The sequence below is a fragment of the Anomaloglossus baeobatrachus genome, chromosome 10 (genome assembly GCF_048569485.1).
Source record: "Anomaloglossus baeobatrachus isolate aAnoBae1 chromosome 10, aAnoBae1.hap1, whole genome shotgun sequence".
NCBI classification, from domain to species: Eukaryota; Metazoa; Chordata; class Amphibia; order Anura; family Aromobatidae; genus Anomaloglossus; species Anomaloglossus baeobatrachus.
Window position 1 is genome coordinate 184719063 of NC_134362.1, and position 28000 is coordinate 184747062.

Genomic DNA, 28000 nt, shown 5'->3' on the forward strand with positions numbered 1-28000 from the left:
CTTGCCATTCGTGGACTATAGTGACGACCAGATGCCCATAGAAATCAATGGGAGCTAAAGAAATCTCAGCATTTTCGCACATGGATGATATTGGGAGGGAATTGTTTAGTCATTTGTGGACTATAGGGACGCCCAGATGCCCATAGAAATCAATGGGAGCTAAAGAAAACTCACCGTCTCACTGTGGATGATATTGGGAGGGAATTGTTTAGTCATTCCTTTCCACTTGTAGACTATAAGGTCGAGTTGATGCCCATAGAAATCAATGGGAGTGAAAATTTTTCCACGTCCTTCACATAACTGTCTCCCTGTGGATGATATTGGGAGGCGATAGTCAAGACATAGAAGGGGCTGCTAAGAATTGGGTGTAAGACGTCTCAAAGATCTAAACGAAGCATCTGACTCGTGTGTAGTCGGCCATATTCTATAGGTCCTGTTACTATCAATGGAGAGCTGGCCAAATATGCGGTTACCTTTACCCAGACCCTATCGTACCATATATAGGGTCACGGGTCATGGAACCAGGCCCATACTTAAATAATGAAAATGGGGTAAATTTAAAGGGGAATATCAGCTTATATAGTTATATATCCACCGGATGGGTCTCACCTAAAGGCCGGGCACCAATCACCAGAACAAGGGTCTCCCTGCGGCGCGTGAATAGGCACGTACACAACTCTCTGTATTGACCTCTATGGGAGTTTCGGAAAGGTAGGACGGAAGCTTAGGGACCCACATTTTGGAGACCTTGGTCAGACACTTATGACCTATCTATCCATAGGCATGTCAGTAGTCCATGGCCATAAACGAAGACCACAAACGAAGCATCCGACCCACGTCCTCATAACATCAATGGAGAAACGCCCAAATTTGTGGTACCTACGCCCAGATCCTATGGTACCATATGTAGTGATATAGTGTGGGGGGGTATGGCTCGTGAATTGGTCCCATACTTAAATCAGAAGCAAATAATGAAAAGGGGTTTGATTTAAAGGGGGAATAGCAAGCTTATATATTCATCAGGATGGGTCTCACCTAGAGGGCCAAAACAAGGGTCTCCATAGACACGTTCACAACTCTCTGTATTGACTTCTATGGGAGTTTCGGAAAGGTAGGATGGAGGATGAGGGACCCACATTCTGGAGACAGAAATCGAACCTGCATCAATCGGACACTAGTGACATACCCACAGGCCGACAGTCATGTCCGTAGTCCAAGGCCGTCAGATGGGAGCACAGTGAACGCCTCCTACCTGTCTATTGACCTGCGGCGTCGCATGATGTCAAGCTGGGCCTACAAATCAGAAGAGGCGCCCGGGTCCTGGATCGGAGGAGGTGGACACATCGGATCATTGCGGAATCTCATCTCAGGTGGGAACCCCTTATTCAAAGATATTTTTGGTGGATCCCGGCTTACTCGAACGGTTGGATCCCGAAAACATGTATATGCCAGTGTGTAGATGGCGGGGCGAGATTACATTACAAGGCCCTTTTATAATACAGATGCTAATGCTAAGTAAAAAAAAATAAAAAAAAAAAAATAAAAAAAAATAGTTAAAAAATTAATTATATATATATATATATATATATATATATATTTTTTTTTTTTATTATTATATATATATATATATATATATTATATAAAATAAAAAAAAATGATACAGAATACCGTAACTTAAAAAACAAAAACCCACAAACAATAATACAGGGCTCTTATCCTTGTACCAGATCCAACCCTTCCATCCTAAAGCCGACCGGAGAAATGAAACCAAAGGTCTCCGGTGCCAGAAAATACTATTATTACTAATCCAAGCACGGACGCCATGAAGAGGAAAGTCATTTCCTTGCTTTATATTACACTAGAAAATGGCAAAGCTTCACACAAATGCATAAAAAATGCAAAAAAAACCCGCACATTTTTTTTCTTTTAAAAGCCAGTAGAAAAAAATAAGTGTTCACTCTCTTTATTCTTTGTGTGATCGTGATCTAAAGCGCTGCAGCAGGCAGGGAATGGGAGGGATAGAGTTCTGCGCATGGAAGGCTCTTCTGTGTATATATTCTACTTTATTACTGTCCCCTTCATACATTACTTATTGTACAGGAGCACAGAACGTGACACCCTCCTTATAATCTGCCCCTACCTTTTATAAATAAACATGGTGGATCCCTCCTTCCAGAAACAGCGCCCCTCGTCTATAGGTCGTGACTAGTATTGCAGCTCAGTCCCAGAATATTCCAGGGGCTTGCAATACTAGATAAATCCTATATGCGGCAGTGTTTCTGAAGCAAATGAAAACACATATATATATATATATATATATATATATATATATATATATATATATATATATATATATATATTATATATATATAATTATGTAATTTTTTTTTTTATTTATTCCTGCAGTGCCCTAGCCAGTTTCCCAAGGATTTACCCAAGCAGATCACCCAGAGAGAAAAAGTGGCAGCTGCTGTATCCATGCTTAAAGGGTAACTCAACTTCTAGTTAAAAAAAAACGCATGCTAGTATACGAGGGGGAAAATCTTATCTAAAGGCTGCCTTACACAAAACGATATAGCTAGCGATGTGACTCGCCAGATCGTAGATACGATTTGCCGAGATCGCACATAGGTCATTTTTTTGTAGCGCCAGTCACATGTGCGATCTCGGCAAATCGTATCTGCGATCTGGCGTGTCACATCGCTAGCGATTTCATTGTGTATAAAGCAGCCTTCAGACTACCCCCCCCCCCACCCATCATCTCTAACCTTGTACAGGCGAGATGCTAGCCACCAGCGGAGTTACACTTTAACCTCCCCCATTAGGAATTTTTTAATCACACCCCTAGATTTTAGGATTCACTCCAGAATCACTGATTTACCCCCAAACACCCGTCCAGACACAATGGTACGGCAGCTAGGTGGAAGCTTCACAGAGTTTGCTTATTGTTCTCCCTACCAGAATCCAATCAGACCCAACATTTCTTTTTTTTGGAAAGATTTAGCAGCCCCTTCTCCGACGTAGTTTAAACTGGTGAATGTACTGCTCTATGCAAGGACAGCATATTACACAGATACAGGTCCAAGCCATAGCAGCCAAAACGGCACAAAATGTTACGCCGCTTGGTTACTAGAAGCTCTGATGGAATACTGCAGACTCACAGTCCGGACCATAAAAGAGGGGAGAGCCTCAATGACCCGCAGGAAGGGGATTGCATGTATACAATATACACACACATGTTCTCATATATATATATAATATATACATAAATAAAAAAAATTTTTCTCTGTTTAAATATATTTAAAGTGTACTGTGTGTGTGTGTGTGTATGTATATATATATATATATATATATATATATATATATATATATATATATATATATATATATATATATAAACATGCATACCGTACACTTTAAATATATTAACAGAAAAATTTTTTTTATATATATATATATATATATATATATATATATATAATATATATATATATATTATATATATATATAATATGCAATACACTTTAAAAATAGAAAAAAAAGTTGTCCAAAATAAAATGGTATAGATCATAAATAATATACATATATAATAATATACAATACAAATAATATATATATATACTATATATATATATATATGTGTATATTATATATGTATATTATTTATAATATATAAAATTTTATTTTGGACAACCTTTTTTTCTATTTTTAAAGTGTATTGCATGCATATATATATATATATATATATATATATATATATATATATATATATATATATATATATATATATATATATATATATATATATATATATATATATATATAATATATATATATATTTTTTTTTTTTTTCTGTTTAAATATATTAAGTGTACGGTATGCATTTTTTATATAATATATATATATATATATTATGATAGATGGAGAATTGTTTTAATACTTTCACAGTGTAATATGTACATGCATTACATGGCATGTATGCAATGCACTTTTAAAATATTAAAAAAGTTCATATAATATATATATTTTTTTTTTTTTAATAGAACATTTTGGTTGGTTTTTTTTATATGTTTAGCATGTACTGCATACATTCTCATTATGTAATGCATGCATATAATACACGTAAAGCATATATATGGAGCAAAAAATCTCATATGTATGTGTGTATATATATGTATATATAATATGATTATTTTTTTAAGGGTTTTTAAGTGTATTGCATACAAGCGATATATGTAATGCATGTATACAATACACAAAGTATTTCAAAAAAAATATTCTCCATATACAGGTGTCCGGTTTTATCCCCCTACCCATTCCATTCATCCAGTGGCCACTTTTATTGCTCCGATGCATCTAAACTTTGCATAAAGTCGTTGCCATAAATCTACCGTTTTGTGCACACAGCTCGTATGCCGGCCGATGGCTCTCCTATTTGTGACATGCATTCAGACGGTTCGCAGGAGTTGCTTCCATCTAGATGCATTGGAGCAAAGTGTAAAAGCTTGCAAAAAGTGTACACACCCTGTAAGCAGCAGGACATAGGATGGCGTTTATCACTTATACTTTACACGATAAATATGTAAACTTTGAAAAATCACAAATGACCTAAAATAGAAAATATTCTATGGATTCCTCCTGTTCCATTTCTGCAGGATGTTTCTTGCTGGATCTATAGAGGTGAATACTAACAACTGGTAATACCGATATCTGACGATGCAGAGACAACACCTTGCAATGTCTTAATCATGGCTCGTCCTCCAGTGTCCAAAGGAAAATTGATGGTCAATGGGAAATAGATTTTCTTGTGATTTGGGAAACTTGGGTGCAGCGGTTCGCTGCGGAGGCCGGCACCCATCCAGTCTGCTTTTGTTACATACTACGCTTTTGTGATTGTTTCTAGAAATGAAAAGTCTTAGATATTCAGTACATAGACGATGGGTCAAACGGGAAAAAAAAAAAAAAGCATGAAGGGAGTGTTTAGTCGTCGGCACCTGGTGCCCCCCGCTTGTTGCCCCCCCCCGCTTTCCCCATCCGATTGCACCGAGACACAAATCCGGCCTAACAATTTAACTTAGCAATTCCTAAAAGATTCCACCTTACTAATAAAAACACTACTAGAGAAAGGCATGGGGAAAAAGGAAAAAAAGTGATTTTAGCTAGTATTGGAAGGAATGTACAAGCCTCGGTCGTGGGTGACAACACCGAGAAGGGACACCGAGATCTTCAGTTCTCGGACAGCGACAGAGCGAGGGCCGCTTGTAACGCTGCTTCTTCATCGATGCTGTAATCCTGGAAAAACAGAAAAGCAAAAAATATAGGAGCGATTGGACAGAGGGGCATACATTATAACATCCTTAAAGACTGGAGAAAAATAGAAGCCTGAGGATGGTGATCCCATGACAACTCTTCCTGGACAATGCAGGGATCCATCACTCCCATCACCAAACACCATATTATATATAACCCGAATATGGCTTACTGGGAGGTGGTGGAGAGGGGTAGCAGTGGCAATGCTGCTGGCTTTGTGTTGGGGTCGCTGTGTGTAGGCGGCTGCTGTGCTTGGGGCCATTGAGCTGGCGGCTGCTGTGCTTGGGGCCATTGAGCTGGCGGCTGCTGTGCTTGGGGCCATTGAGCTGGCGGCTGCTGTGCTTGGGGCCATTGAGCTGGCGGCTGCTGTGCTTGGGGCCATTGAGCTGGCGGCTGCTGTGCTTGGGGCCATTGAGCTGGTGGCTGCTGTGCTTGGGGCCATTGAGCTGGCGGCCGCTGTGCTTGGGGCTACTGTGCTGGGGTCCCCTGTGCTGGGGGCCGCTGTTCAATGAGACAGGGGCCATCCTTAGGTCAGCAGTGCGGCTTCAAATAATGACGCCTGGAGTCGGCGTGTGCACAGATGGCGCTCTTGGCTCAAGATCTCATGTAAAGCGCTGCGGAATATGTTGGCGCTATAGAAATAAAGATTATTATCTGCGCACACGCCGCCTCCAGCCCAGCAGCGGACTTAAGGAAAATAGTCCAAACGTGGTGCGTGTGCAGATAAGATCTAGGCTTGCCATTGAGCCGATAGCTCAATCTGCGCACGCATTGCCATTTCTTTGAAGCCCGCATTGACTATCTAAGGATAGCCCCTACCTCACCGCCCGCAACATAGCAGCCCCCAGCACAGAGGCCTGCAGCAGTTTCTGGATCTTGCCTGCCTCAACCCCCCAGTACCATCGCCCCTGCCTCCTGTGACCCCACTACAACACCGCTGCCGCCCCTCCTCTCTGGTAAGACCTCACCAGATTATAAGATGGACCCCATTTTTTTTTTCTACCTTTTTTTTATTTTCTAAATTTGGGGTGCGTCTTATAATCAGGTGCGTCTTATAAACTGAAAAATATGGTGTGTGTGTGTGTATATATTATATATATATATTACATTACACATACTGAGTAACAAATTGCTGAGCAATTCAGAGCGATCACTCAATATTTTTTTTCATGTCCATGAAACTCTAACGTGCTCCCGATACCAGAGGAACTCTAGGAGGAAATGTAATTTGTGCAGAACGTCTGTTTTCCTCGCTCGTGGGCATACGTACCACAAATGTGTCGTAAGAGAATTTATGCCGGTGAAGAAGGTGCTGAAGAAAATTGGCACTCTTATAGCTGGGATCCCCCCATGGCATTGCTGAACAAATAGGGCAAACCTAGAAGGCAAAAAAACAGCTGTAATCATATGAAAGCCAATGTACCGAATCTCATACAGTTTTATCTACTGAATAATTAAACAGTCGTTAGAAGAGGACGCTGAAATTTAACCTAAATCAATGAGATCCCTTAAAGCGGTAGAATCCCCCAATGATCAGATGATCTCAGGGACCCTCATACTGTACAGAAGCATGAAGCATTGCACCGTGCCTACTGACACCCATAGACTTGTAAACTCCAGGGTCCCCAGAGTCAGAGATGCTCTTTATAGGCTAATGAAGGAGGGTCTTGAATAGGGAATCCCTTTTTAAGGGGGCTCTAAATATTAAGACGGGCTGCAACTGATGCATTTAGACCTTCTTTTGCAGGATGAGAATTAGACAAGTGCTTACAGTTTGTTTGTTTTTGGGTTGGGTTCTATCGCTCAGTGGTGATGTAGCCTCATTGCAAAACCGAGATGACCTTGCGTCACTATTTTTTGTGTGCACTTTGATCTGCATCACACAGGAAGCGTCTGAGCGAAAGCAGAACTGTCTGACAGATGGTTAACAAAAGTCTTGGTTTGCAAAGTCCCGTATTTCACAGTCCCAAATGCATGATCTTTTCTATTCTCTGAAGAATGTGCCTTAAAGGGGTTATACACTACTTTTACATGGATAATCATTAATGTCAGATTGGCCGGGGCACCCCCGCCGATCAGATGTTTTCGGTGTTGGATAGAAATGCTCAGTTCCGGCGCTGCTCAGTCTTCTGATAGCGGTCGCGCCTGGTACTGCACATCTGCCACCCATTCAAGGAAATAGGACACAGATGCGGGTTCACCCGCGTTCTTTCTGAGTAACGCGATCAGAATGAACTCGGCTGAACCCCTGATGTCACAGCTGCAGCCCGGTATTATGGCGTGCGTTGTGTCAGTGATGTCACGGGGGTCACCGGTGTTCATTCTGAGTGATGCGATCAGAATGAACTCGGCTGAACCCCTGATGTCACAGCTGCAAGCCCCACATTATGGCGTGCGTTGTGGCAGTGATGTCATGGGTTCACCGGGTTTCATTCTGAGTGACATGCTCGCAGATTGTGCGGCCAGAACCTCACAGCGGGCAGATGTGCAGTACCTGTATGTGGCCATTATCAGAAGACGGAGCAGCTCTGGGACTGAGCATTTCCGGCCGCCTGCTGGTACTGCAAACAGCTGGTCAGCGGGGGTGCGGGGTGTCGGACCCCGGCTGATCAGACATAAATGACCTATCCTAAGGACAGGCCATTAATGTAAAAGTAGTGGACAACCCCTTTAAAAACTATTTCCCTCTTTCAGATTTCGGCAGGTCAGGAATAAGCTGCAGAATAAAACATGGCCACACTTTTTTGTGACTTATACTAACATGTCCCATCTTGTCTGCCCTCTGAGGTCCGTTCGGACCCTGGGACTTACCACTTTGTTGGGGTCACTTCTATGGTTCTCCATGCAGTGTTTAACAAGTTCTTGCTGGTCCAAGTTTCGGTGGGACTTACCACTTTGTTGGGGTCACTTCTATGGTTCTCCATGCAGTGTTTAACAAGTTCTTGCTGGTCCAAGTTTCGGGCTCCACAATATGGACACACAAAGGTGGAACGGTTTGGAATATTACTGAGAAAAGAAAAGAAAAGAAAAAAAAAAATCACAGTGTCATTGTATTAGTCTCCAGGTAAAAGTACAAATGGAACGAAAACTTAGTTTGGTAACTGTTTACAAGGGGACTTAGCGTATTTTTCGTGTTACAAGACACACCCCAAATTTAGAGATAAAAAAAATAAAAATGGGGTCAGTCTTATAATCCAGTGTTGTCTTACTGGAGGGGGGCAGCAAAGGTGGTGAAGCGGAGGGGGGGGTGGGGGGGGGTCACAGGAGGCAGCCACGGTGGGTCAGTAGCGGTCCGTGGTGGCAGCATCCATGGCGGCGGGTCCGTGGTGGCAGCAGTGGCGGTGAGTGAGTGGTGCAGCAGGCCGGTGCAGCGAGTGTCCCAGTGTCTGTGGTCCCGATTCAAATGAGGGCACCTGGAGTGGCGCATGCGCAGATGGAGCTCTCATCCAAGAGCTCCATCTGTGCATGCGCTGACTCCTAGCGCCATCTTTTGAAACTGGGACCGCAGACACACAGACACCTGCCGCACAGCCGTCCGCACGCACAGAGTGGCAGCCAGCAGGCCACCCGTACAGGGAGGCAGCCGGCACCGACAGGCACCCGGCTGCCCGCACAAAGCCACAGGCACTCAGCATGCACCCGGTCGCCGCACAGACAGCACCCCCGGTAAAGTTATATTCGGATTTTAAGACGCACCCGTCATTTTCCTCCCAAATTTTTAGGAGGAAAAGTGCGTCTTATAATCCGAAAAATATGGTAACTCATTAACAAAGCCAGCCCCCTTGTCAATCTAGAAATACAGTAGGTGTTTGGCCAAGTACATGTTATTACTAATATGGGGGGATATTTGGAAAGGCTTCACTGTATCAGGTAAGTATTTGAGCCTAAAATATATAATTTATGTAATTGATTTTCATTATCCATTTTGCACCGTTTTCCTTCTATAGTCTGTGCTGCTGGCTGCAGAATGAGGAAACTGAGAATCCGTCAGTGAGCTCATCCTGAGTTTATAACTCTTATGTCTTTTTCTGAGCTCCCCTTTGCTGATTTAGGACCACAGACCGCATCAAAGTTAAATGTGTCAAGAAAAAAGTCTGTAAAAGCAAATGGTGCATAATCTTTTATTGAAAACCAATTACGAAAATGCATTTAAATGTAACCCTTCCCCCCACTCCAAACCTCCTAATAATCAGTTACCCAGACAGAGTGATAAAGCAAGTCGGCAAACGATGAGCGCGATTACCTGGGAATAGGCTGAGATGTTGGGACTACAGGAACGAACTTTGGACAATTGGCCATCTGTTCTTGGACTTTGGCACATGACGAAATGTGAGATCGCATCTTTGCGAGGGTCACCTGTAAGGAAAAACAAAGGGGATCCTTACTTTTTTTTGTTTAGTTTTCACATTTAAAAAGCCATAAACTTTTTTTTTTTTTTTTTAGCATAAAGGCAAGTCCCACAATCTACCATATAGGTTAAGATCTCTGCTTTCTGTCATTGAATAGGAGTAATGGGCACAGCCCATAACTATCAGAACCATTTGGTTACTATTGAATGACTGGAAGCTGGGAAAATCCGTACATTGCAGGAAAAAAGTAGATTTTGGGTACTCACCGTAAAATTGCTTTCTTGAGCCTTCATTGGGGGGTACAGCAGATCAGTCTCCTGTGTTCCCCAATGAAGCGATAGAGAAAAGAAGATTTTGGGTACTCACCGTAAAATCTCTTTGGAGCCTTCATTGGGGGGACACAGCAGACCATGGTCTTCTGTATCACCAATGAAGCAAAAGAAAAAAAGATTTTGGGTACTCACCGTAAAATCTCTTTCTTGGAGCCTTTATTTGGTCTGCTGTGTCCCCCATGTCTCCTGTGTCCTCCAATGAAGAGATAGGGAAAAGTAGATTTTGGGTACTCACTGTAAAATCTCTTTGGAGCCTTCACTGCGGGACACAGCAGACCATGGTGTCCCCCAATGAAACCCGATTATTTTGGGTGGGATATTATGGGTGCAGACGGCAGCTTCTTACCTTCTTGCTGCAGCCTCGGCAGGGGGCCTTATATGAGGAGAGCTGTTTGTCTACATTGGACGCCTTCTCCACCTTCTTTGGGTCAAACGGCATACGACAGAGTGGGCACAGAGGGGATGGCACCTGAAGACACGGCTGCAGGCACTCGCCACAAAACCTGGAAGAAAACCACTCCGTGGTCAGATCTTCAAAAAGATCAATATGGATATTGCAAAATTTACGAAAATGACGCAGGCTGTGCTTTTCGCCCACATTGGAGCCCTACAAATCTTACATCCATTCTACTGAAAAGGGAAAATCAGACACGCAATGCGGGCCTATGGGTGCTTATTAATTCTTGCACTGCATTATTTTTTTTGCTTTCCAAAATCGAAGTTACACAGAGTATTACAGGCTCCTCGGGCGTCTGGATTCATCATGTCTGGAATAGTCTGCGCCGGGTAAGATTGAGTGCTGTAATATTGTCAGTCTCGCTTTAAATTCTCAGAAATGCCGACGTTACATTCGGCAGAAACATAAGCGGGGAAGAAAAGCATTCATCACGGGGCGAGTACAAGGCAATCACATTAGCATTGCCGCCGTAGGGAGCAAATACAACACTGACGAGTCTCCGCACCCATTTATCATAGGGGTGCAGAAATGAAGGGGGCGACCCCCCCCCCCCCCAGACCAGAACCGTGTGCGAATCATAGATCCACAATCCAGAAAGCGCGCGCACGATATAGACACATCACCCCCGCAGGAGGTTCTATAAAGTCCGTTCTCACAATCTCTGTGCGGCAGTCATGCTCTTCTCCCTCCTTGTCTGTACGGAGCTTGTGTGCTTGGCTTAGTAATGGGGGACAGAAAAGGGTCTTCCCCAAACTGTGCCCACAAAACCGGAAGATACAAATTGTCCACAATGTCTTGTGTGGAAACATTAAGATTTCCCTTCACTTAAAGCCCCAACGGCTAACATTCAGGTGGGAGGCGGAGTATCGGAAACCTTCCATTTGGAAAGGGGAACCAGGCAGGGATGTCCTCTATCCCCCCTTCTGTTCGCCCTTGCCATGGAACCATTGGCAGTGCGCATTCGGACGGACCCAATCTACCGGGGAGTGAGACACCGTAAGGGAGATGAACGTTTGTCTCTGTATGCAGACGACCTGTTATTGTTTGCTTCGGATCCGGATTCCTCCATTCCTAGAGCTGTAGAGTTAATCGACCGATTCGGGGAATTCTCGGGCCTGTCAATAAATTGGTCAAAATCGTACCTTCTCTTCCTGTCCCGGGACAGGGAGGAAATGATGAATACCCACATATGTAGGGTTCCAGTGGTGGATCATTTTAAATACCTGGGGATTATATTGACGGGAAGCCCTTCGGAGATGATAGCAAGAAACATTGCCCCCTTATTATCACACCTCGGGGAGAAATTTAATAGATGGAGCCAACTCCCGCTCTCAGTGGCGGGAAGGATTAATCTCCTTAAAATGATAGTGCAACCAAAGTGTCTTTACATAACCCAACATGTATTCGTGCAGATTCCCCGCTCTTTCTTTCGGTCCCTGGAATCTCTGATGGTCACCTTTGTCTGGGGTCCTTCCAGATCAAGGGTCCAGTTGGCCAAACTACAGAGACCCAAGGACATGGGGGGTATGGCCCTTCCTGATCTGTACTTATACTATCTGGCCGGACAATTGAAATATTTGGGACAATGGACACTTCCTGGGGTGAGGGGTTCTCCGGAGGGTCTTCTGGCAAAGTTCACAGGTATGGATCTCCTATGGCCATTGTTGACGGACCACAAGAGGGCTCCTGAGGGTCGGGTCCTCCCAATACACAAACTGGGGGCCAGGGTCTGGAGGGAGGCTAAAACCATTTTTGGTTTCCACGATATGCCAACTGAGACACCAATATGGGGTAACCTGGACCTTCCACACTTTTGTGGGCTGCCGGGGTTTGGCGAATGGAGGAATCGAGGAATAGTCTCCTTGGGATCACTGGTCCGGGATGGTGATCTCCGTCCCTTTGCGCAGCTGCGAGCAGAATTTGATTTGCCGGAATCTCATGGGTTTCAGTATCTCCAGATTAGGCACGCCTTTCGGGCTCAGTTCTCTGGTCGTGGGATTAGATTCTCTTCCTTTCCAGTCATTGGAATTATCAGATCACAGGGCCCTGGAGGCCTCATTTCCAAACTGTATTCCTCCCTTATCCGGGCCAAGGCCATGACCAGTCCTCTTTCTGTTCGGGAGAGGTGGAGTGCCAGGATCCCTGAAATTGATGATGTAGTGTGGGACGACATTGTCGAATCCCACACGCTAGTCTCTCCGGCAGTCAATAATAGACTGATTCAATTATACATAATACACCAAAGTTATATGACTCCTCAAAGATTGAACAAGATGAAAAAGGCGAATAATCTGGTGGGGGTGGGTTGTCCAAGATGCGGGAGAGACGGTGCTGATTTCTGGCACATGATATGGGATTGCTGGGTCATTCTCTCCTATTGGAGCGAGGTTGTAACGATTCTATCCACCATACTTCAGAAAGGAGTTGCTCTGTGCCCAATTCTGTGTCTGTTTGGGGTGGTGGACGTACGCTCCTGGTCCCAAAATGAAAATTTGCTAATCAAAAAGGTATTATTTTTGGCCCGGAAGGGCATTATACTAAACTGGATGGGCATCCACCCTCCCACTAGAGCCTCATGGATTGCGTTGGTAAATGCTATAATTCCGTCAGAACATTATGTTTATAAGATAAGGGGATCATTACATAAATTTGACAAAATATGGGGTAGATGGATGGGCTCGCCCTTGACCGGAGGATCACCCGGCTCCCTAACTGATAGCCTACAGTCGGTACTGGCGTGATAGTAACCAATGGTATTCTGATGGGTGGAAAGAAGAAATATGTGGCTTAGGCTACTTTCACACTTGCGTTGAACGGTATCCGTTGCATTGCGTTGTGTAACGGATGCAACGGATGTGTTGCATATAGTGACACAACGGATGCAACGGATGCTGCAAAACAACGCAATTCGTTTTGATTTTTTTTTTTTTTTTTCCCGGTTTTACCAGCGGCAGACTATAGTGAACGATCAGCTGATCGTTCCCTGCAGCCGGCCGCTGGGTGATCAGCTGATTGCTCCCAGTAGCCGGCCGCCGGGTGATCAGCTGATCGCTCCCTGCAGCCGGCTGCCGGGTGATCAGCTGATCGCTCCCGGCCGCCGGGTGATCAGCTGATCGCTCCCTGCAGCCGGCCGCCGGGTGATCAGCTGATCGCTGTCACTTGCCGGCGCCCGGGCATGCCGGCGGGCGGGCGCTCAGCTGAGCGCTGTGACTTGCCGGCGGCCGGGCATGCTGGTGGCCGGTCATTCAGCTGAGCGCTGTCGCTTGCCGACGGCCGGGCGCTCAGCTGAACGTTCGGCCACCGCGAGCCAAAATAAAGTTTGATTTAAAAAAAAAAAAAAGAGCATGCGCAGTGAAATCCAGAGGATTCCGCTGCTCAAAATAACGTTACATGCTGCGTTCCTCCCGCTGGGCGGAAGCAACGGAGCGTCGCCCAGCGGAAGCAACGCAGCTCCTTTTGGTACAATCCGTCAACCATACAAGTCTATGGGAAACAGCGGAATCCGTTAACGGATTCCGCTGTTTCCCAAAAGGGCGGATTGTAACGGAAGGAAAATAACGCAAGTGTGAAAGTACCCTTATGATATAATGTATTGGGGATATTATGAGACCGCTGTAATCTGGGTTGTGCTTCTCTTATTGAGGTGGGCTTTCGCCCCAGAATGGATATGTTTCATGATCTGACTCCTCTGCTATGATTAATGTGCTAAGGCCAGATTGAATGTAATAGTTGTGGTTTTAATTGTTATTGCTTTATTACTCTGCTTATCAAACAGTATATGTGTATACTTGTAAAGTACAAATTGCTGACTTATCCTGTAATGTAATGTCTTACTTAACCTTCAATAAAACGAGTTTAAAGATTTCCCTTCACTGGAACTAAGGGGTGCTTCACACACAGCGAGCTCGCTGCCGAGATCGCTGCTGAGTCACGCTTTTTGTGACGCAGCAGTGACCTCATTAGCGATCTCGCTGTGTGTGACAATGAGCAGCGATCTGGCCCCTGCTGCGAGATCGCTGCTCGTTACACACAGCCCTGGTTCGTTTTCTTCAAAGCCGCTCTCCCGCTGTGACACACAGATCGCTGTGTGTGACAGCGAGAGAGCGACAAATGAAGCGAGCAGGAGCCGGCATCTGACAGCTGAGGTAAGCTGTATCCAAGATAAACATCGGGTAACCAAGGTGGTTACCCGATATTTACCTTAGTTACGAGCCTCTGCAGCTCTCACGCTGCCTGTGCTGCCGGCTCCGGCTCTCTGCACATGTAGCTGCTGTACACATCGGGTTAATTAACCCGATGTGTACAGCAGCTAGGAGAGCAAGGAGCCAGCGCTAAGCAGTGTGCGCGGCTCCCTGCTCTCTGAACATGTAGCTGCATTACACATCGGGTTAATTAACCCGATGTGTACTGTAGCTATGGTAGGAGAGCAAGGAGCCAGCGCTCAGTGTGCGCGGCTCCCTGCTCCCTGCACACACAGCTGTGCGCTGGTAACTAATGTAAACATCGGGTAACCATACCCGATGTTTACCTTAGTTACCAGTCTCCGCAGCTTCCAGACGGCAGCTCCGTGCAAGCGCAGCGTCGCTTGCACGTCGCTGCTGGCTGGGGGCTGTTCACTGGTCGCTGGTGAGATCTGCCTGTTTGACAGCTCACCAGCGACCATGTAGCGATGCAGCAGCGATCCTGACCAGGTCAGATCGCTGGTCGGATCGCTGCTGCATCGCTAAGTGTGAAGGTACCCTAAGAGGTTGAGGCCGACCCCTGATAATAAGCCCATAGTCTTATCCTTCCACCACCAAACTGTACAGCGGGCACAATGCAATCAGGGGGGGGGTAACGTCCTCCATCACCAAACCCAGACTCCTCCATCAGACACAGAGCGGTGTGATCCGTCACTGCACAGAACACGTCTCCTCCAGAGTCCGGTGGTGGCGCCTTTACATTGCTCCATCTGATGCATGGTTTAGCATTGTGCTTGGCGATGCTCGGCGCTGCGCTTGGCCGGGAGCGGCTCGGCACTGCGCAGCGTTTGTGCTGATGTTACGAGAGGAGGTTTGGACTGCAGTTATGGGGTCAGCACAGCAGGGGTGAGTTTTCTGCACTCGGCCCCTGCTCTGTAACGTTACGTTACAAGGTCTCCACATTGTGGCTGAGTCGCTGCTTTTCCTTCCACTTCTCAATCATATCACTCACAGGTGATGGAGGATGAAATGTCATGAATAGACTTGTTACCCATTGGCTATTAAAGGATGTGCTGGTATCGGTGAGCTCTGCACGGCTGGCCAATCTGTCACATGTTAAAAAAGGCTGACTGCATGGCGGGTGCGGATGTTGTACACTGGGGGGAAGGGGGGCGAGGGGCCGAATGTTGTACACTGGAGGGGGGGGGGCGAGGGGCCGGATATTGTACACTGGGGGGCGGTGGCGAGGGGCCGGCCGGATGTTGTACACTGTGGGGGGGGAGGGGCCGGATGTTGTACACTGGGGGTGGGGGGGGGGGCAGGGGCCGGCCGGATGCTGTACACTGGGGGGAAGGGGCGAGGGGGCCGGCCGGATGCTGTACACTGGGGGGAAGGGGCGAGGGGCCGGTCGGATGCTGTACACTGGGGGGGAAGGGGCGAGGGGGCCGGCCGGATGCTGTACACCAAAGGAAGGGGGGGGGTTAGGGGCCGGATGTTGTACACTGGGAGGAGGGCGAGGGGCCGGATGTTGTACACCGGGGGGGGTTCCGGATGTTGTACATTGGGGGAGGGGGGCGGCGAGGGGCCTGCCGGATGTTGTACATTGGGGGGGATGTTGTACACCGGGTGGGGGAAGCGAGGGGCCAGGTGTTGTACACCAGGGGAAGGGGCCGGATGTTGTACACTGGGAGGGGACGAGGGGCCGGATGTTATAAACCATACTTTAGAGATTAGGATCTGTGTAAGATCTGTGACCATTTCTTCTCTATATAGTGTAGATCTACAGTTATGCAAGAAAAGTCCATCATTCCTCCCTTGTCTGGATGCAGCGCCAGTCTAAACGCAGATGTCTTATAAATCACATATATCCCTGGGCCATATAATAGGGATAAATATATGATCACTGAGGAGTTCAGCTGCTGATACTCCCACCGATCCACAGAGGTGGAGCCCATAAGACCATTGTGTGAACGGGGCGGTCGACCACATGCGCAGCCTCTACCCAGACAGACAGGTGATGGGCAGAAGCCCCTCATGTTTGTTGGAGATCACAGCAATCGGACCCCCTGCATTTCTACCTCTCATATAGCCTGACAATAAGAAAACTAAAATTTTATATTTGTGTATATATATATATATATACACATACACATACACACACACACATACACACACACACACATACACACACACACAGTAAAGACCAAACGTTTGGACACCCCTTCTCATCTCTAGAACAACTGTTAAGAGGAGCCTTTGTGCAGCAGCCTTCATGGTAAAATAGCTGCTAGGAAACCACTGCTAAGGACAGGCAACAAGCAGAAGATACTTGTTTGGGTAAAGAACACTGTCACAAACCACCGGGGGGGTCACTCAGAAATCCCCCGCGCTGGCTACCAGTACGTCACAATCGGGGGGTAACAAGTGGGGGTCACCCCTCCTTTATACCTCCCGACCGACAGACAGAGCACGTGACGCGCTCTCTAGCGCCCCTCTTATAGTCAGGCCAATTATGGAATTGCCCGACAATAAGCAAGGAGGCCGCTATACTACTTATGCCGATTATTGAAGGGTCCCCGGTGAGAGTAAGGTATATATTCCCCCGACCTCCGCGGGCGGAATATATAATATCTTCCCGAATCTCACTGGCCTCCCCACAATAATCCTTGGCACAACTCGCTGCCACCAACCGCTTCACGGTAACTATTAGCCGAACACACAGACGTGGGATTCAAGATCGAGATAACAGAACAGCCCAAGATTAATTATATAATTTAATCAGCCTAAAGCACACTAGAACTACAATATATACAATAGGGAATCTACAGAATATACAGTTATGTCAGAGTACAGTTACAATCAAAGCATGGGTTACAAACAGGCATACACAGTTCCAGCAGTTACCTTGTTGCGTCTGGCCACAGGGGGGCGCTGTAGACCAGGTTTCCAGGGACTCCCTCACAGGTCTTTCCCAACCAGGCCCCCGAGCAGAAGAACACTGGAAAATGGCCGAAGTAGGGTTATCAACCTGGGCAGATCCAGGTCCCCTCCTACCTTAGTGACCTCACAGGGAAGCACTGCCACTCCCCCTGCATGGATCAGAATTATCCAGCAAAGGGGATATTGGCCATAACTTTGCCTGGGAGCGTCGTAGGCAGACGCCAATGCTCTCATTGTGACAGTTATGAATTTAGCTACAGAACGAGGGGACTCATGACCTGTCTACGAGTTCCCATATGGCTGCTATCACGCCTGGGGTATTTCCCAAGCTCCCCCTTCCATAAAAAAGGTGTGCCAGCATCGTCCGCCTGCGCAAACACCATTTTTATGGTTGCCATATTTATCGGAGGTATGGCTTGCGAGATATGAACCATTTTTTACTGGAGTCGTTCTGTCTGGCTACTTCCAAGCCTTGCTAATGAGATACAACTCTTGTTACAGGGTGACGGCAGGGAGTCATCCTGTGTCCATTGTCCTCACATCATCTCATCTCCATATCAGAGGAGATGGCTGTTGGAGGTGTAAGTGGGATGTGACACCTCCACAGATGCTGGACATTTGAGAACAAGAAGGGAGGGGGGGCACTGCCAGGGAGTGATGAGAGCAATTATGACTTCTAGTCATAATTCCTCTTCATATCCCAGGATTTACCTCACACCTCCCCCCTTTTGAGGGCGCTAGGGGGCAGCACACTCCGGTGTTCCCCCGTGCGCCCGTCCGCGACCTCTCCTTGTCGGGACAGCCCGTCTGCGTTACCGTGGTCACGGCCCCTTTTGTGGCGAATGGTGAAGTTGTATTGCTGGAGCGCAAGGCTCCATCGCAACAATCGCCCATTCGTCCCAGAGACGGTGTGCAACCAGCTGAGGGGATTGTGGTCCGTCTCCACGATGAAGTGGCGCCCGTATAGATAGGGTTGCAGACGCTGCAGGGCCCACACTATGGCCAGGCACTCCTTCTCCATCGTGGAATAGGCAACTTCCCTTGGTAACAGCTTCCTGCTCAGGTACAAGACTGGGTGCTCTTGGCTCGCAGAGTCCACCTGGCTGAGCACCGCACCGAGGCCGAAGTCACTGGCGTCGGTCTGTACTACAAACGGCCGCGTGAAGTCGGCTGCCTGTAGCACGGGCGGGCTGGACAGGGCGTCCTTTAGGGCCCGGAAGGCTGTCTCGCAGTCCATTGTCCAATCGACTGCAGAGGGCAGCTTCTTCTTGGTGAGGTCCGTCAAGGGCTTTGCCAGGCTACTATAGCATGGAACAAACCTCCTATAGTACCCAGCGGTCCCCAAGAAGGACATCACCTGCTTCTTGGTCCTGGGGGTGGGCCAGGATGCGATGGCTTCCACTTTCTCAGGCTCGGGCTTCAGTGTTCTCCCACCTACCCGGTGACCGAGGTACTGGACCTCGCTCATGGCCAGCTGACACTTTCCCGGCTTGATGGTCAAACCTGCCCGGTGGATCCGCCTGAGCACCTGTGCTAGATGCTCTAGGTGGTCCTCCCAGGTGGGACTGAAGACGGCAATGTCATCCAGGTACGCGGCCGCGTACCCTTCAAGTCCCTTGAGCAGGGTGTTGACCATCCGCTGGAAAGTGGCAGGGGCATTCCTCATCCCGAATGGCATCACCGTGGACTCGTACAGTCCAAATGGGGTAATAAAGGCAGAGCGTTCCCTGGCCTTGCGAGTCAGGGGGATCTGCCAATATCCCCGGCTCAGATCCATGATGGTCAGGTACTGAGCCCCGGCCAACTGATCGAGCAGGTCATCGATGCGTGGCATTGGGTACGCATCGGCGACCGTGACCGCATTGAGCCCCCTGTAGTCCACGCAGAACCGAGTGGTTCGGTCCTTCTTAGGGACGAGGACTACAGGCGAGGCCCAAGCGCTGTTGGATGCCTGGATCACCCCCAGCTTCAGCATCTCGTCAATCTCCTGGCGCATGTGTTGCTGCACCTCCAGGGAGACCCGATATGCTGAACGCCGGATCGGGGGATGATCCCCAGTGTCCACGTGATGGACAGCCAAGTCAGTCCTTCCGGGCTGGTTGGTAAACAACCCCCGGAAGGGGAGGAGGGTGGCCCACAGCTGGGACCGTTGGTCCTCCAAGAGCTGGTGGCCAACCTCCACATCCTCAATGGATCCGCCTGCCCTAACCTGGGCTAGCATATCCAAGAGGGTTTCCGCTTCTCCCTCCTCGGGCAGGTTGCACACGGGGAGCGCACATGCCTCCCGCTCATGATGTGCCTTCATCATGTTCACATGGAAGGGCTTTCGCCTTCCACGGGCGGGGTCCAGGGTGACCAGGTACGTTACAGGGTTGAGCTGCTGGTACACGAGGTATGGGCCTTCCCAGGCTGCCTGAAGCTTGTCCTGTGGTACGGGGACCAGTACCCACACCTTTTGACCCACTTGGTAGGTCCTCTCACAAGCGTTCTGGTCGTACCAACGCTTCTGATCGGCCTGGGCTTGAGCCATATTGTCGTGTACCAGTTGCGTCAAGGCCTGCATTTTGTCCCGGAAGCGCATGACATACTCGATGACCGACACTCCAGGGGTGGCCAAATCCCCTTCCCAAGCCTCTTTCACCAGAGCCAGGGGGCCCCGCACACGTCGCCCGTACAGGAGCTCAAACGGTGAGAATCCTGTTGAGGCCTGTGGAACCTCCCGGTAAGCAAATAACAGGTGTGGGAGATACCGCTCCCAGTCACGCCCATGGGAGTCGACCAACATCTTAAGCATCTGCTTTAAGGTGCCATTGAACCGCTCGCACAGGCCATTAGTCTGTGGATGGTACGGGCTGGCCACCAGATGTCGCACCTGGACTTGCTTACAGAGGGTCTCCATCAGCTGGGACATGAATTGGGTCCCCCGGTCGGTGAGCATTTCCTGGGGAAAACCCACTCGGGAGAAAATCTCCAGCAATGCGGTGGCCACCTTGTCAGCCCGAATGGACGACAAGGCCACTGCTTCTGGGTACCGGGTGGCATAGTCCACTACCGTCAGTATGAAGCGTTTCCCGGAGCTGCTGGGGATGGCCAGCGGGCCGACCAGATCCACAGCCACCCTCCTGAAAGGCTCATCGATGATTGGCAGAGATACTAGTGGGGCTTTGGGGTGTGGCCCCGCCTTCCCCACTCTCTGACAGGTTTCACACGAACGGCAGTAGGCAGCCACATCGGCCCCCATTTTTGGCCAGTAGAAATGCTGGTTTAACCTGGCCTTGGTCTTAGCGATCCCTAGGTGTCCGGCCATCGGAATCTCATGTGCGATCCGCAACAACTCCGTCCGGAACGGATAGGGTACCACCAACTGTCGGTCCCTGGGCCACGCCTCCGGTGAACCCTGCTGGACCGTGGCCCGGTACAGCCGTCCTTGGTCCCAGACCACTCGCTCCGGGTCCGAGTCCGAGGGAGGCTGTGCCGCCTGCTCCTTTAGAGCTTTCAGGCTGTCGTCAGCTTCTAACGCTGCCTGAAACCCCTGACCAGATGTGGCCAGAATCGACGAGACTGTCACATCTTCGGTCAGTACCCCGGGACCTGTGTCCTGGCCTCCACCTGACTCGGCTGCCACTTGGTCAGAAGGGGAAGAGCTATCGGACCTCCGGGAGGCCCCTTGGCTTCCAGCACTCCCACTGCGGGTGACAGCGGCCACAGCCGCTGCGACCGTGGGTCGTGCCTGCTCCTCCTCCGTTCCTGACCAAGTCGCCGGTTCAGGCAGACCTACCTGGCTTCCTGACACCCCGGTTGTGGGGGAACCCTGCACCGAGATCTTACCTGGGAGCACTTCCGCTCCTGGACCGGCCCCAATCTCACCTGCCTGTTCCCCCTCTGCAGCAACAGAACCCCGCTGTGAAATCTCTGGGGACCCCACATTTGCTGTGGTAGCCCCCACCCCACACACTGGTCCTCCCCCTGCAGCACCCTGCTCTCTGCTTATCCCTGCAGAGGGCAACAGATCCCAGCTCACAGGCTGGTTACTTGTAGAGGCATGGTCACACCTTTCTCTGACCCCCTCCCCTGTCACAGCTGCAGCTGAGTGTGTGTCTATGGTGTCTATGCAAGCAGAAATATCAGAGTTCACTCCCTCCTCCCTTACATCATTCATAGATAACACATTAACATTGTCCGGAGGCATGTCAGCACTGGCTGAAGGTTCAGCCTTTGGGGCGGGGCCAAACTGGGAGGTTATTTGCCCCAAATCTGTCCCAAGTAGCACGTTTGCAGGGATCCGATCAGTTACCCCCACCTCCCTCACCCCTCGCCCTGCGCCCCAGTCCACATAAATGTCAGCAACAGGCAGCGCCGGGTCAATGCCTCCAATCCCGGAGACAGCGAGGGTTTTTCCAGGGATCAAGTCTTGGGGGGACACCATCTCAGGCCGCACCAGAGTCACCTCCGAGGCGCTGTCTCGCAGTCCTATGGTCACAGACTGGCCGACGGTGACAGGTTGGAAGCTGTCCAGGGACCTACCACCACCCCCACCCACACAATACACCTTGGGCGGCCCTTGGGACGGGGACGGAGCCGGGGCCTTGGGACGCTGAGGGCACATGGCCTTGAAGTGTCCAGGTAGGTTGCACTGGTGGCACCGTCTTGGTTCTGCCACGGGCCTGGAGAGGGGAGTCGAGGGGGACACCCCCTGCAGTCTAGGGGCAGGTGGGGCAGTCGCAGAATTCATCTTACCCCCTCTCCAGGTGCTGCTGGTGGCCGCTCTCCTGGCCTCAGGGGCCCGGTTGTTGGTGTAGTCATCGGCAAGGGCAGCTGTAGCCGTGGACCCCTTTGGCTTCTGGTCTCGGATGAACTGGCGGAGATCCTCAGGGCAGTTCCACAAGAGTTGCTCCGTGATGAACAAGTCCAGGATCTCCGGTCCGGTGGAAAGCTGCAGGCCTTGGGTCCAGTGGTCGGCAGCTCGGGCAAGTGCCCGCCGGTGGTCAGCCCAGGAGTCCTTTGGTCCCTTCTGTAGGCTCCGGAACTTCTTGCGGTAGGACTCTGGAGTGAGGTTGTACTGTTGGATCAGGGCCCGCTTGATGGTGTCGTAGCCCTGATCTGCCTCAGCAGGCAAGTCCCCAAGGACATCTAGGGCCTTACCCCTTAAACGGGGGGTCAGGTATTTGGCCCACTGGTCCTTGTTCAGATGGTGCTGCAAGCAAGTCCGTTCAAAAGCAGTCAAGAAAGAGTCCAAGTCTCCATCCTTCTCCAGCACTGGGAAGTCCTCAACACGGACCTTTGGAAGTTTGGTGTCTTGAAGGTCACGTGTGGCTGATGAGGGCCGGAGCTGAGCTAGCTGCAGCTGGTAGTCACGCTCTGCCTGTCGCTCTCGCTCTCGCTCTTCACGCGCTGCTTGCCGCTCCGCAGCCTCACGCACTGCTTGCCGCTCCGCAGCCTCAGCATCACGCGCTGCCTGCCGCTCTGCCCTGTGCTCTGCCAGGAGTCCCTTGTAGCCCTCCTGGTCTCCAGCCTGGAGAAGGGCCATAGCCATTTGAAGAAGGCTATCCGAGCCTCCCAGGCTCGGTGGAATGGCACGTGGTGATCTGCGGCCCGCTGCGGAGCCTGGTGATTCACTGTCCATTGCAGAGCGGAGGGCTGGCATCTGGCTCGTTGAGGACCCTTGGGCGAGCTGCTCCTCATCTTGTCCAGCAGTGCCCGGTTGTGCAATGTCCTCTGCAGAGCTGTTTTCTGGCGTCGAGCTCCTGGAGGACTCGTGGACAACCTCCTCATCGTCTCTGGCCTGAGCATCGGCCATTCCTTTGGCTTTGCTCCTGGTGCTCTCAGCCATTCTTGCAGACTTTTGGTCACTGACACAGAACTGACACCTGATGCCTCCACACACCTTACAGTATCTGCACTCTGACACTCTAGTGTTGAGCTGGTCTGAAGACCCCAGCAGCCACAGCTGCTGCAGGCAGTCTTTAGTGTCTGGGAGTATGGGTCTCACACTCACACACACTATTATCTCGATCCCACCGCTTGCCACCAATATGTCACAAACCACCGGGGGGGGTCACTCAGAAATCCCCCGCGCTGGCTACCAGTACGTCACAATCGGGGGGTAACAAGTGGGGGTCACCCCTCCTTTATACCTCCCGACCGACAGACAGAGCACGTGACGCGCTCTCTAGCGCCCCTCTTATAGTCAGGCCAATTATGGAATTGCCCGACAATAAGCAAGGAGGCCGCTATACTACTTATGCCGATTATTGAAGGGTCCCCGGTGAGAGTAAGGTATATATTCCCCCGACCTCCGCGGGCGGAATATATAATATCTTCCCGAATCTCACTGGCCTCCCCACAATAATCCTTGGCACAACTCGCTGCCACCAACCGCTTCACGGTAACTATTAGCCGAACACACAGACGTGGGATTCAAGATCGAGATAACAGAACAGCCCAAGATTAATTATATAATTTAATCAGCCTAAAGCACACTAGAACTACAATATATACAATAGGGAATCTACAGAATATACATATGTCAGAGTACAGTTACAAGCAAAGCATGGGTTACAAACAGGCATACACAGTTCCAGCAGTTACCTTGTTGCGTCTGGCCACAGGGGGGCGCTGTAGACCAGGTTTCCAGGGACTCCCTCACAGGTCTTTCCCAACCAGGCCCCCGAGCAGAAGAACACTGGAAAATGGCCGAAGTAGGGTTATCAACCTGGGCAGATCCAGGTCCCCTCCTACCTTAGTGACCTCACAGGGAAGCACTGCCACTCCCCCTGCATGGATCAGAATTATCCAGCAAAGGGGATATTGGCCATAACTTTGCCTGGGAGCGTCGTAGGCAGACGCCAATGCTCTCATTGTGACAGTTATGAATTTAGCTACAGAACGAGGGGACTCATGACCTGTCTACGAGTTCCCATATGGCTGATATCACGCCTGGGGTATTTCCCAAGCTCCCCCTTCCATAAAAAAGGTGTGCCAGCATCGTCCGCCTGCGCAAACACCATTTTTATGGTTGCCATATTTATCGGAGGTATGGCTTGCGAGATATGAACCATTTTTTACTGGAGTCGTTCTGTCTGGCTACTTCCAAGCCTTGCTAATGAGATACAACTCTTGTTACAGGGTGACGGCAGGGAGTCATCCTGTGTCCATTGTCCTCACATCATCTCATCTCCATATCAGAGGAGATGGCTGTTGGAGGTGTAAGTGGGATGTGACACCTCCACAGATGCTGGACATTTGAGAACAAGAAGGGAGGGGGGGCACTGCCAGGGAGTGATGAGAGCAATTATGACTTCTAGTCATAATTCCTCTTCATATCCCAGGATTTACCTCACAAACACAAGGAATGGACATTAGACCAGTGGAAATCTGTGCTTTGGTCTGATGAGTCCAAATTTGAGATCTTTGGATCCAACCACCGTGTCTTTGTAGAAAAGGTGAACGGATGGACTCTACATGGCTGGTTACCACCGTGAAGCATGGAGGAGGAGGTGTGATGGTGTGGGGGGGCTTTGCTGGTGACAATGTTGGGGATTTACTCAAAATTGAAGGCATACAGAACCAGCATGGCTACCACAGCATCTTGCAGCGGCGTGCTATTCCATCCGGTTTGTGTTTAGGCGGACCATCATTTATTTTTCAACAGGACAATGACCCCAAACACACCTCCAGGATGTGTAAGGGCTATGTGACTAAGAAGGAGAGTGATGGGGTGCTACGCCAGATGACCTGGGCTCCACAGTCACCAGACCTGAACCCAATCGAGATGGTTTGGGGTGAGCTGGACCGCAGAGTGAAGGCAAAAGGGCCAAAAAAGTGCTAAGCATCTCTGGGAACTCCTTCAAGACTGTTGGAAAACATTTCCGGTGACTGCCTCTTGAAGCTCATCAAGAGAATGCCAGGAGTGTGCAAAGCAGTAATCAAAGCAAAAGGTGGCTACTCTGAAGAACCTAGAATGTAAGACATATTTTCAGTTGTTTCACACTTTTTTGTTAAGTATTTCATTCCACATGTGATAATTCATAGTTTGATGCCTTCAATGTGAATCTACAATTTTCAGAGTCCTGAAAATAAAGAAAACTCTTTGAATGAGACGGTACGTCCAAACGTTTGGGCTGTACTGTGTTTTTTTTTATATATATAATATTATATAGATATTATTGACAAATCTATTTAACTGCAATTTTAACATTCTGTTTATGAGCCAGAAGGGCCGATCTCTGCACAGCGATGGAGAAATCTGATTACGGGGGAAATTAGATTAATTACCATTAACGACACAAATGAATATAAAGGGAGTTATTATGAGCAGTGGCCAGGCACAGGCAGGAGGCCGGAGAAAATGTAAAGGGACACTCCAGCAAAAATGGAAGATTCCCCTCTCAATCCCGATATATAAAAGGTGTAAGTTGATATGGGAGTGATATGCAACAAAGTAGAAAATTGGTCTCCAACCTTTGGCTTTCTTTATAAATTGTATTGCACTCCAGAGCTGAAATCTCAGTTCCGCAGATTTCAACGCTAAAAAACACACAGCAGCCTCTGCAGGTTCTGTCTCTGAACAAAGCTCGTGTAATTTGCATTGTGGGAAGTGTTATATTCACAACAGGAGTGAACTGTACAGTTGTCAGTGAATGTAGGAAAAACGCACCAAACCCACTGAACTATAGCAGCTGATCTAAACCAAGGGGTGCAGGGACCACAAGCTCACTGACAGAACAGTGAGTGCAGCTCTGGAGTATAATACAGGAGGTAACCTGGGATCAGTACAGGATAAGTAATGTATGTACACAGTGACTACACCAGAAGAATAGTGAGTGCAGCTCTGGAGTATAATACAGGAGGTAATTCAGGATCAGTAAAACAGAATAGCGAGTGCAGCTCTGGTGTATAATACAAGACATAATTCAGGATAAGTAATGTATGTACAGTACATAGGGATTACACCAGCAGAATAGTGAGTGCAGCTCTGGAGTATAATACAGGGTGTCACTCAGGATCAGTACAGGATAAGTAATTTATAAAGTGACTGCACCAGCAGAATAGTGAGTGCAGCTCTAGAGTATAAAACAGGATGTAACTCAGGATCAGTCATGTAATGTATGTACACAGTGAATCCTCCAGCAGAATAGTGAGTGCAGCTCTAGAGTATATTACATGATGTAACTTAGGATCAGTACAGGATAAGTAATGTAATGTATGTACACAGTGACTGCACCAGCAGAATAGTGAGTGCAGCTCTAGAGTATAATACAGGAGGTAACTCAGGATCAGTCATGTAATGTATTAACACAGTGACTGCATCAGCAGAATAGTGAGTGCAGCTCTAGAGTATAATACAGGAGGTAACTCAGGATCAGTCATGTAATGTAGTAACACAGTGACTGCATCAGCAGAATAGTGAGTGCAGCTCTGGAGTATAATACAGGATGTCACTCAAGATCAGTAATGTAATGTATTAACACAGTGACTGCACCAGCAGAATAGTGAGTGCAGCTCTGGAATATAATACAGGAGGTAACGTAGGATCAGTAATGTATTTATAAAGATGATTGCTGTCATAATGAGGGAATACACACGATCAACAGAATAAGGCCACTTGTAGTGTAAATCAGGATCACGCACAGGTCACAGCGGTCTGCAGCTTTACAACAATTAACAAGAAATCAGACATTAAGCTCCTCTGAGAATGAGCACAGCAGACACCAGAGGAGAATACAAAAAGCAGTAACATAAGGCACTGATAATACACAAGACTGGACTGTAGAAATGGCTGAGCACCAGTGTGATGCACCGCACAAAATAATGACACAAAATTATTAACAGAGGTCATCAATTCCAATATCCCCCGGAGCTGAACTCCCAAATTCCTCTGCAGCACCTGGGACAGGATCTTAGATGCCGAAACCATGAAGAAATGAATGCACCCTCTGCAGAACATGGAGGGTTGGGGGTTAGGGGCAAAGGTGGCCTATCCTGAACGAAAAGCCCCCACCCCCACAATACCATCGAAAGAGGCAACCTGAAAACATGGATGCAGCGTGAATTAATGGTATCTGATAAGTCTCCATCTGCAGAGGCTAAGGGGACATTATAATATGGAGGGGCTCAATGAAATGGTATATAAGGTGCCCCCGACAATGAGTGACCCATCCCCCACCCCCCTGCTCTCCATTACTAACGTGTGACCGCAGCTCCCGATGGCCACAGGCTTGTAATACACCTCCAGGCAGATGGGGCAGCCATACTGCGTCTCCAGGCTGTCTGCGGACGACGGCGAGGACTGGTTCTGGTGGGTGTGGTGCTGCTGCCGGTGCTGGGAGGACGAGGACACCAGACTACGGAACATTGCCATGACCGCGACACAAGCACCGTCACCTCCGCGGCTTCAGCAGGACATAAACACTACGCGTCATCCCTCTGCGC

The 28000-nt window shown here is 48.8% G+C and overlaps 1 protein-coding gene across 1 annotated transcript; it reads right to left on the reverse strand.

Annotated features, from left to right (window-relative positions):
• Positions 1–3860: 3860 nt before the first annotated feature.
• RNF166 (ring finger protein 166) lies at positions 3861–27991 on the reverse strand. Its single transcript, XM_075326996.1, has 6 exons — positions 27757–27991; positions 10338–10494; positions 9554–9666; positions 8202–8316; positions 6581–6688; positions 3861–5292 (listed from the first exon to the last, which is right to left on the reverse strand). Exons 1-6 carry the CDS (start codon positions 27927–27929, stop codon positions 5227–5229), a joined length of 732 nt encoding a protein of 243 aa, XP_075183111.1. The 5' UTR covers positions 27930–27991; the 3' UTR covers positions 3861–5226.
• Between the last annotated feature and the right edge of the window lie 9 nt (positions 27992–28000).

Excerpts from the sequence above, each read along its gene's own strand:
- RNF166 (XM_075326996.1), bottom strand. The coding sequence starts at position 27,929 with ATGGCAATGTTCCGTAGTCTGGTGTCCTCGTCCTCCCAGCACCGGCAG. Across the intron at positions 9,667-10,337 it reads GCCGAGGCTGCAGCAAGAAG|GTGACCCTCGCAAAGATGCG; the intron begins GTAAGAAGCTGC and ends TTTTCCTTACAG. Across the intron at positions 6,689-8,201 it reads GAAGTGACCCCAACAAAGTG|GTTTGCCCTATTTGTTCAGC; the intron begins GTAAGTCCCACC and ends TTTGCCTTCTAG.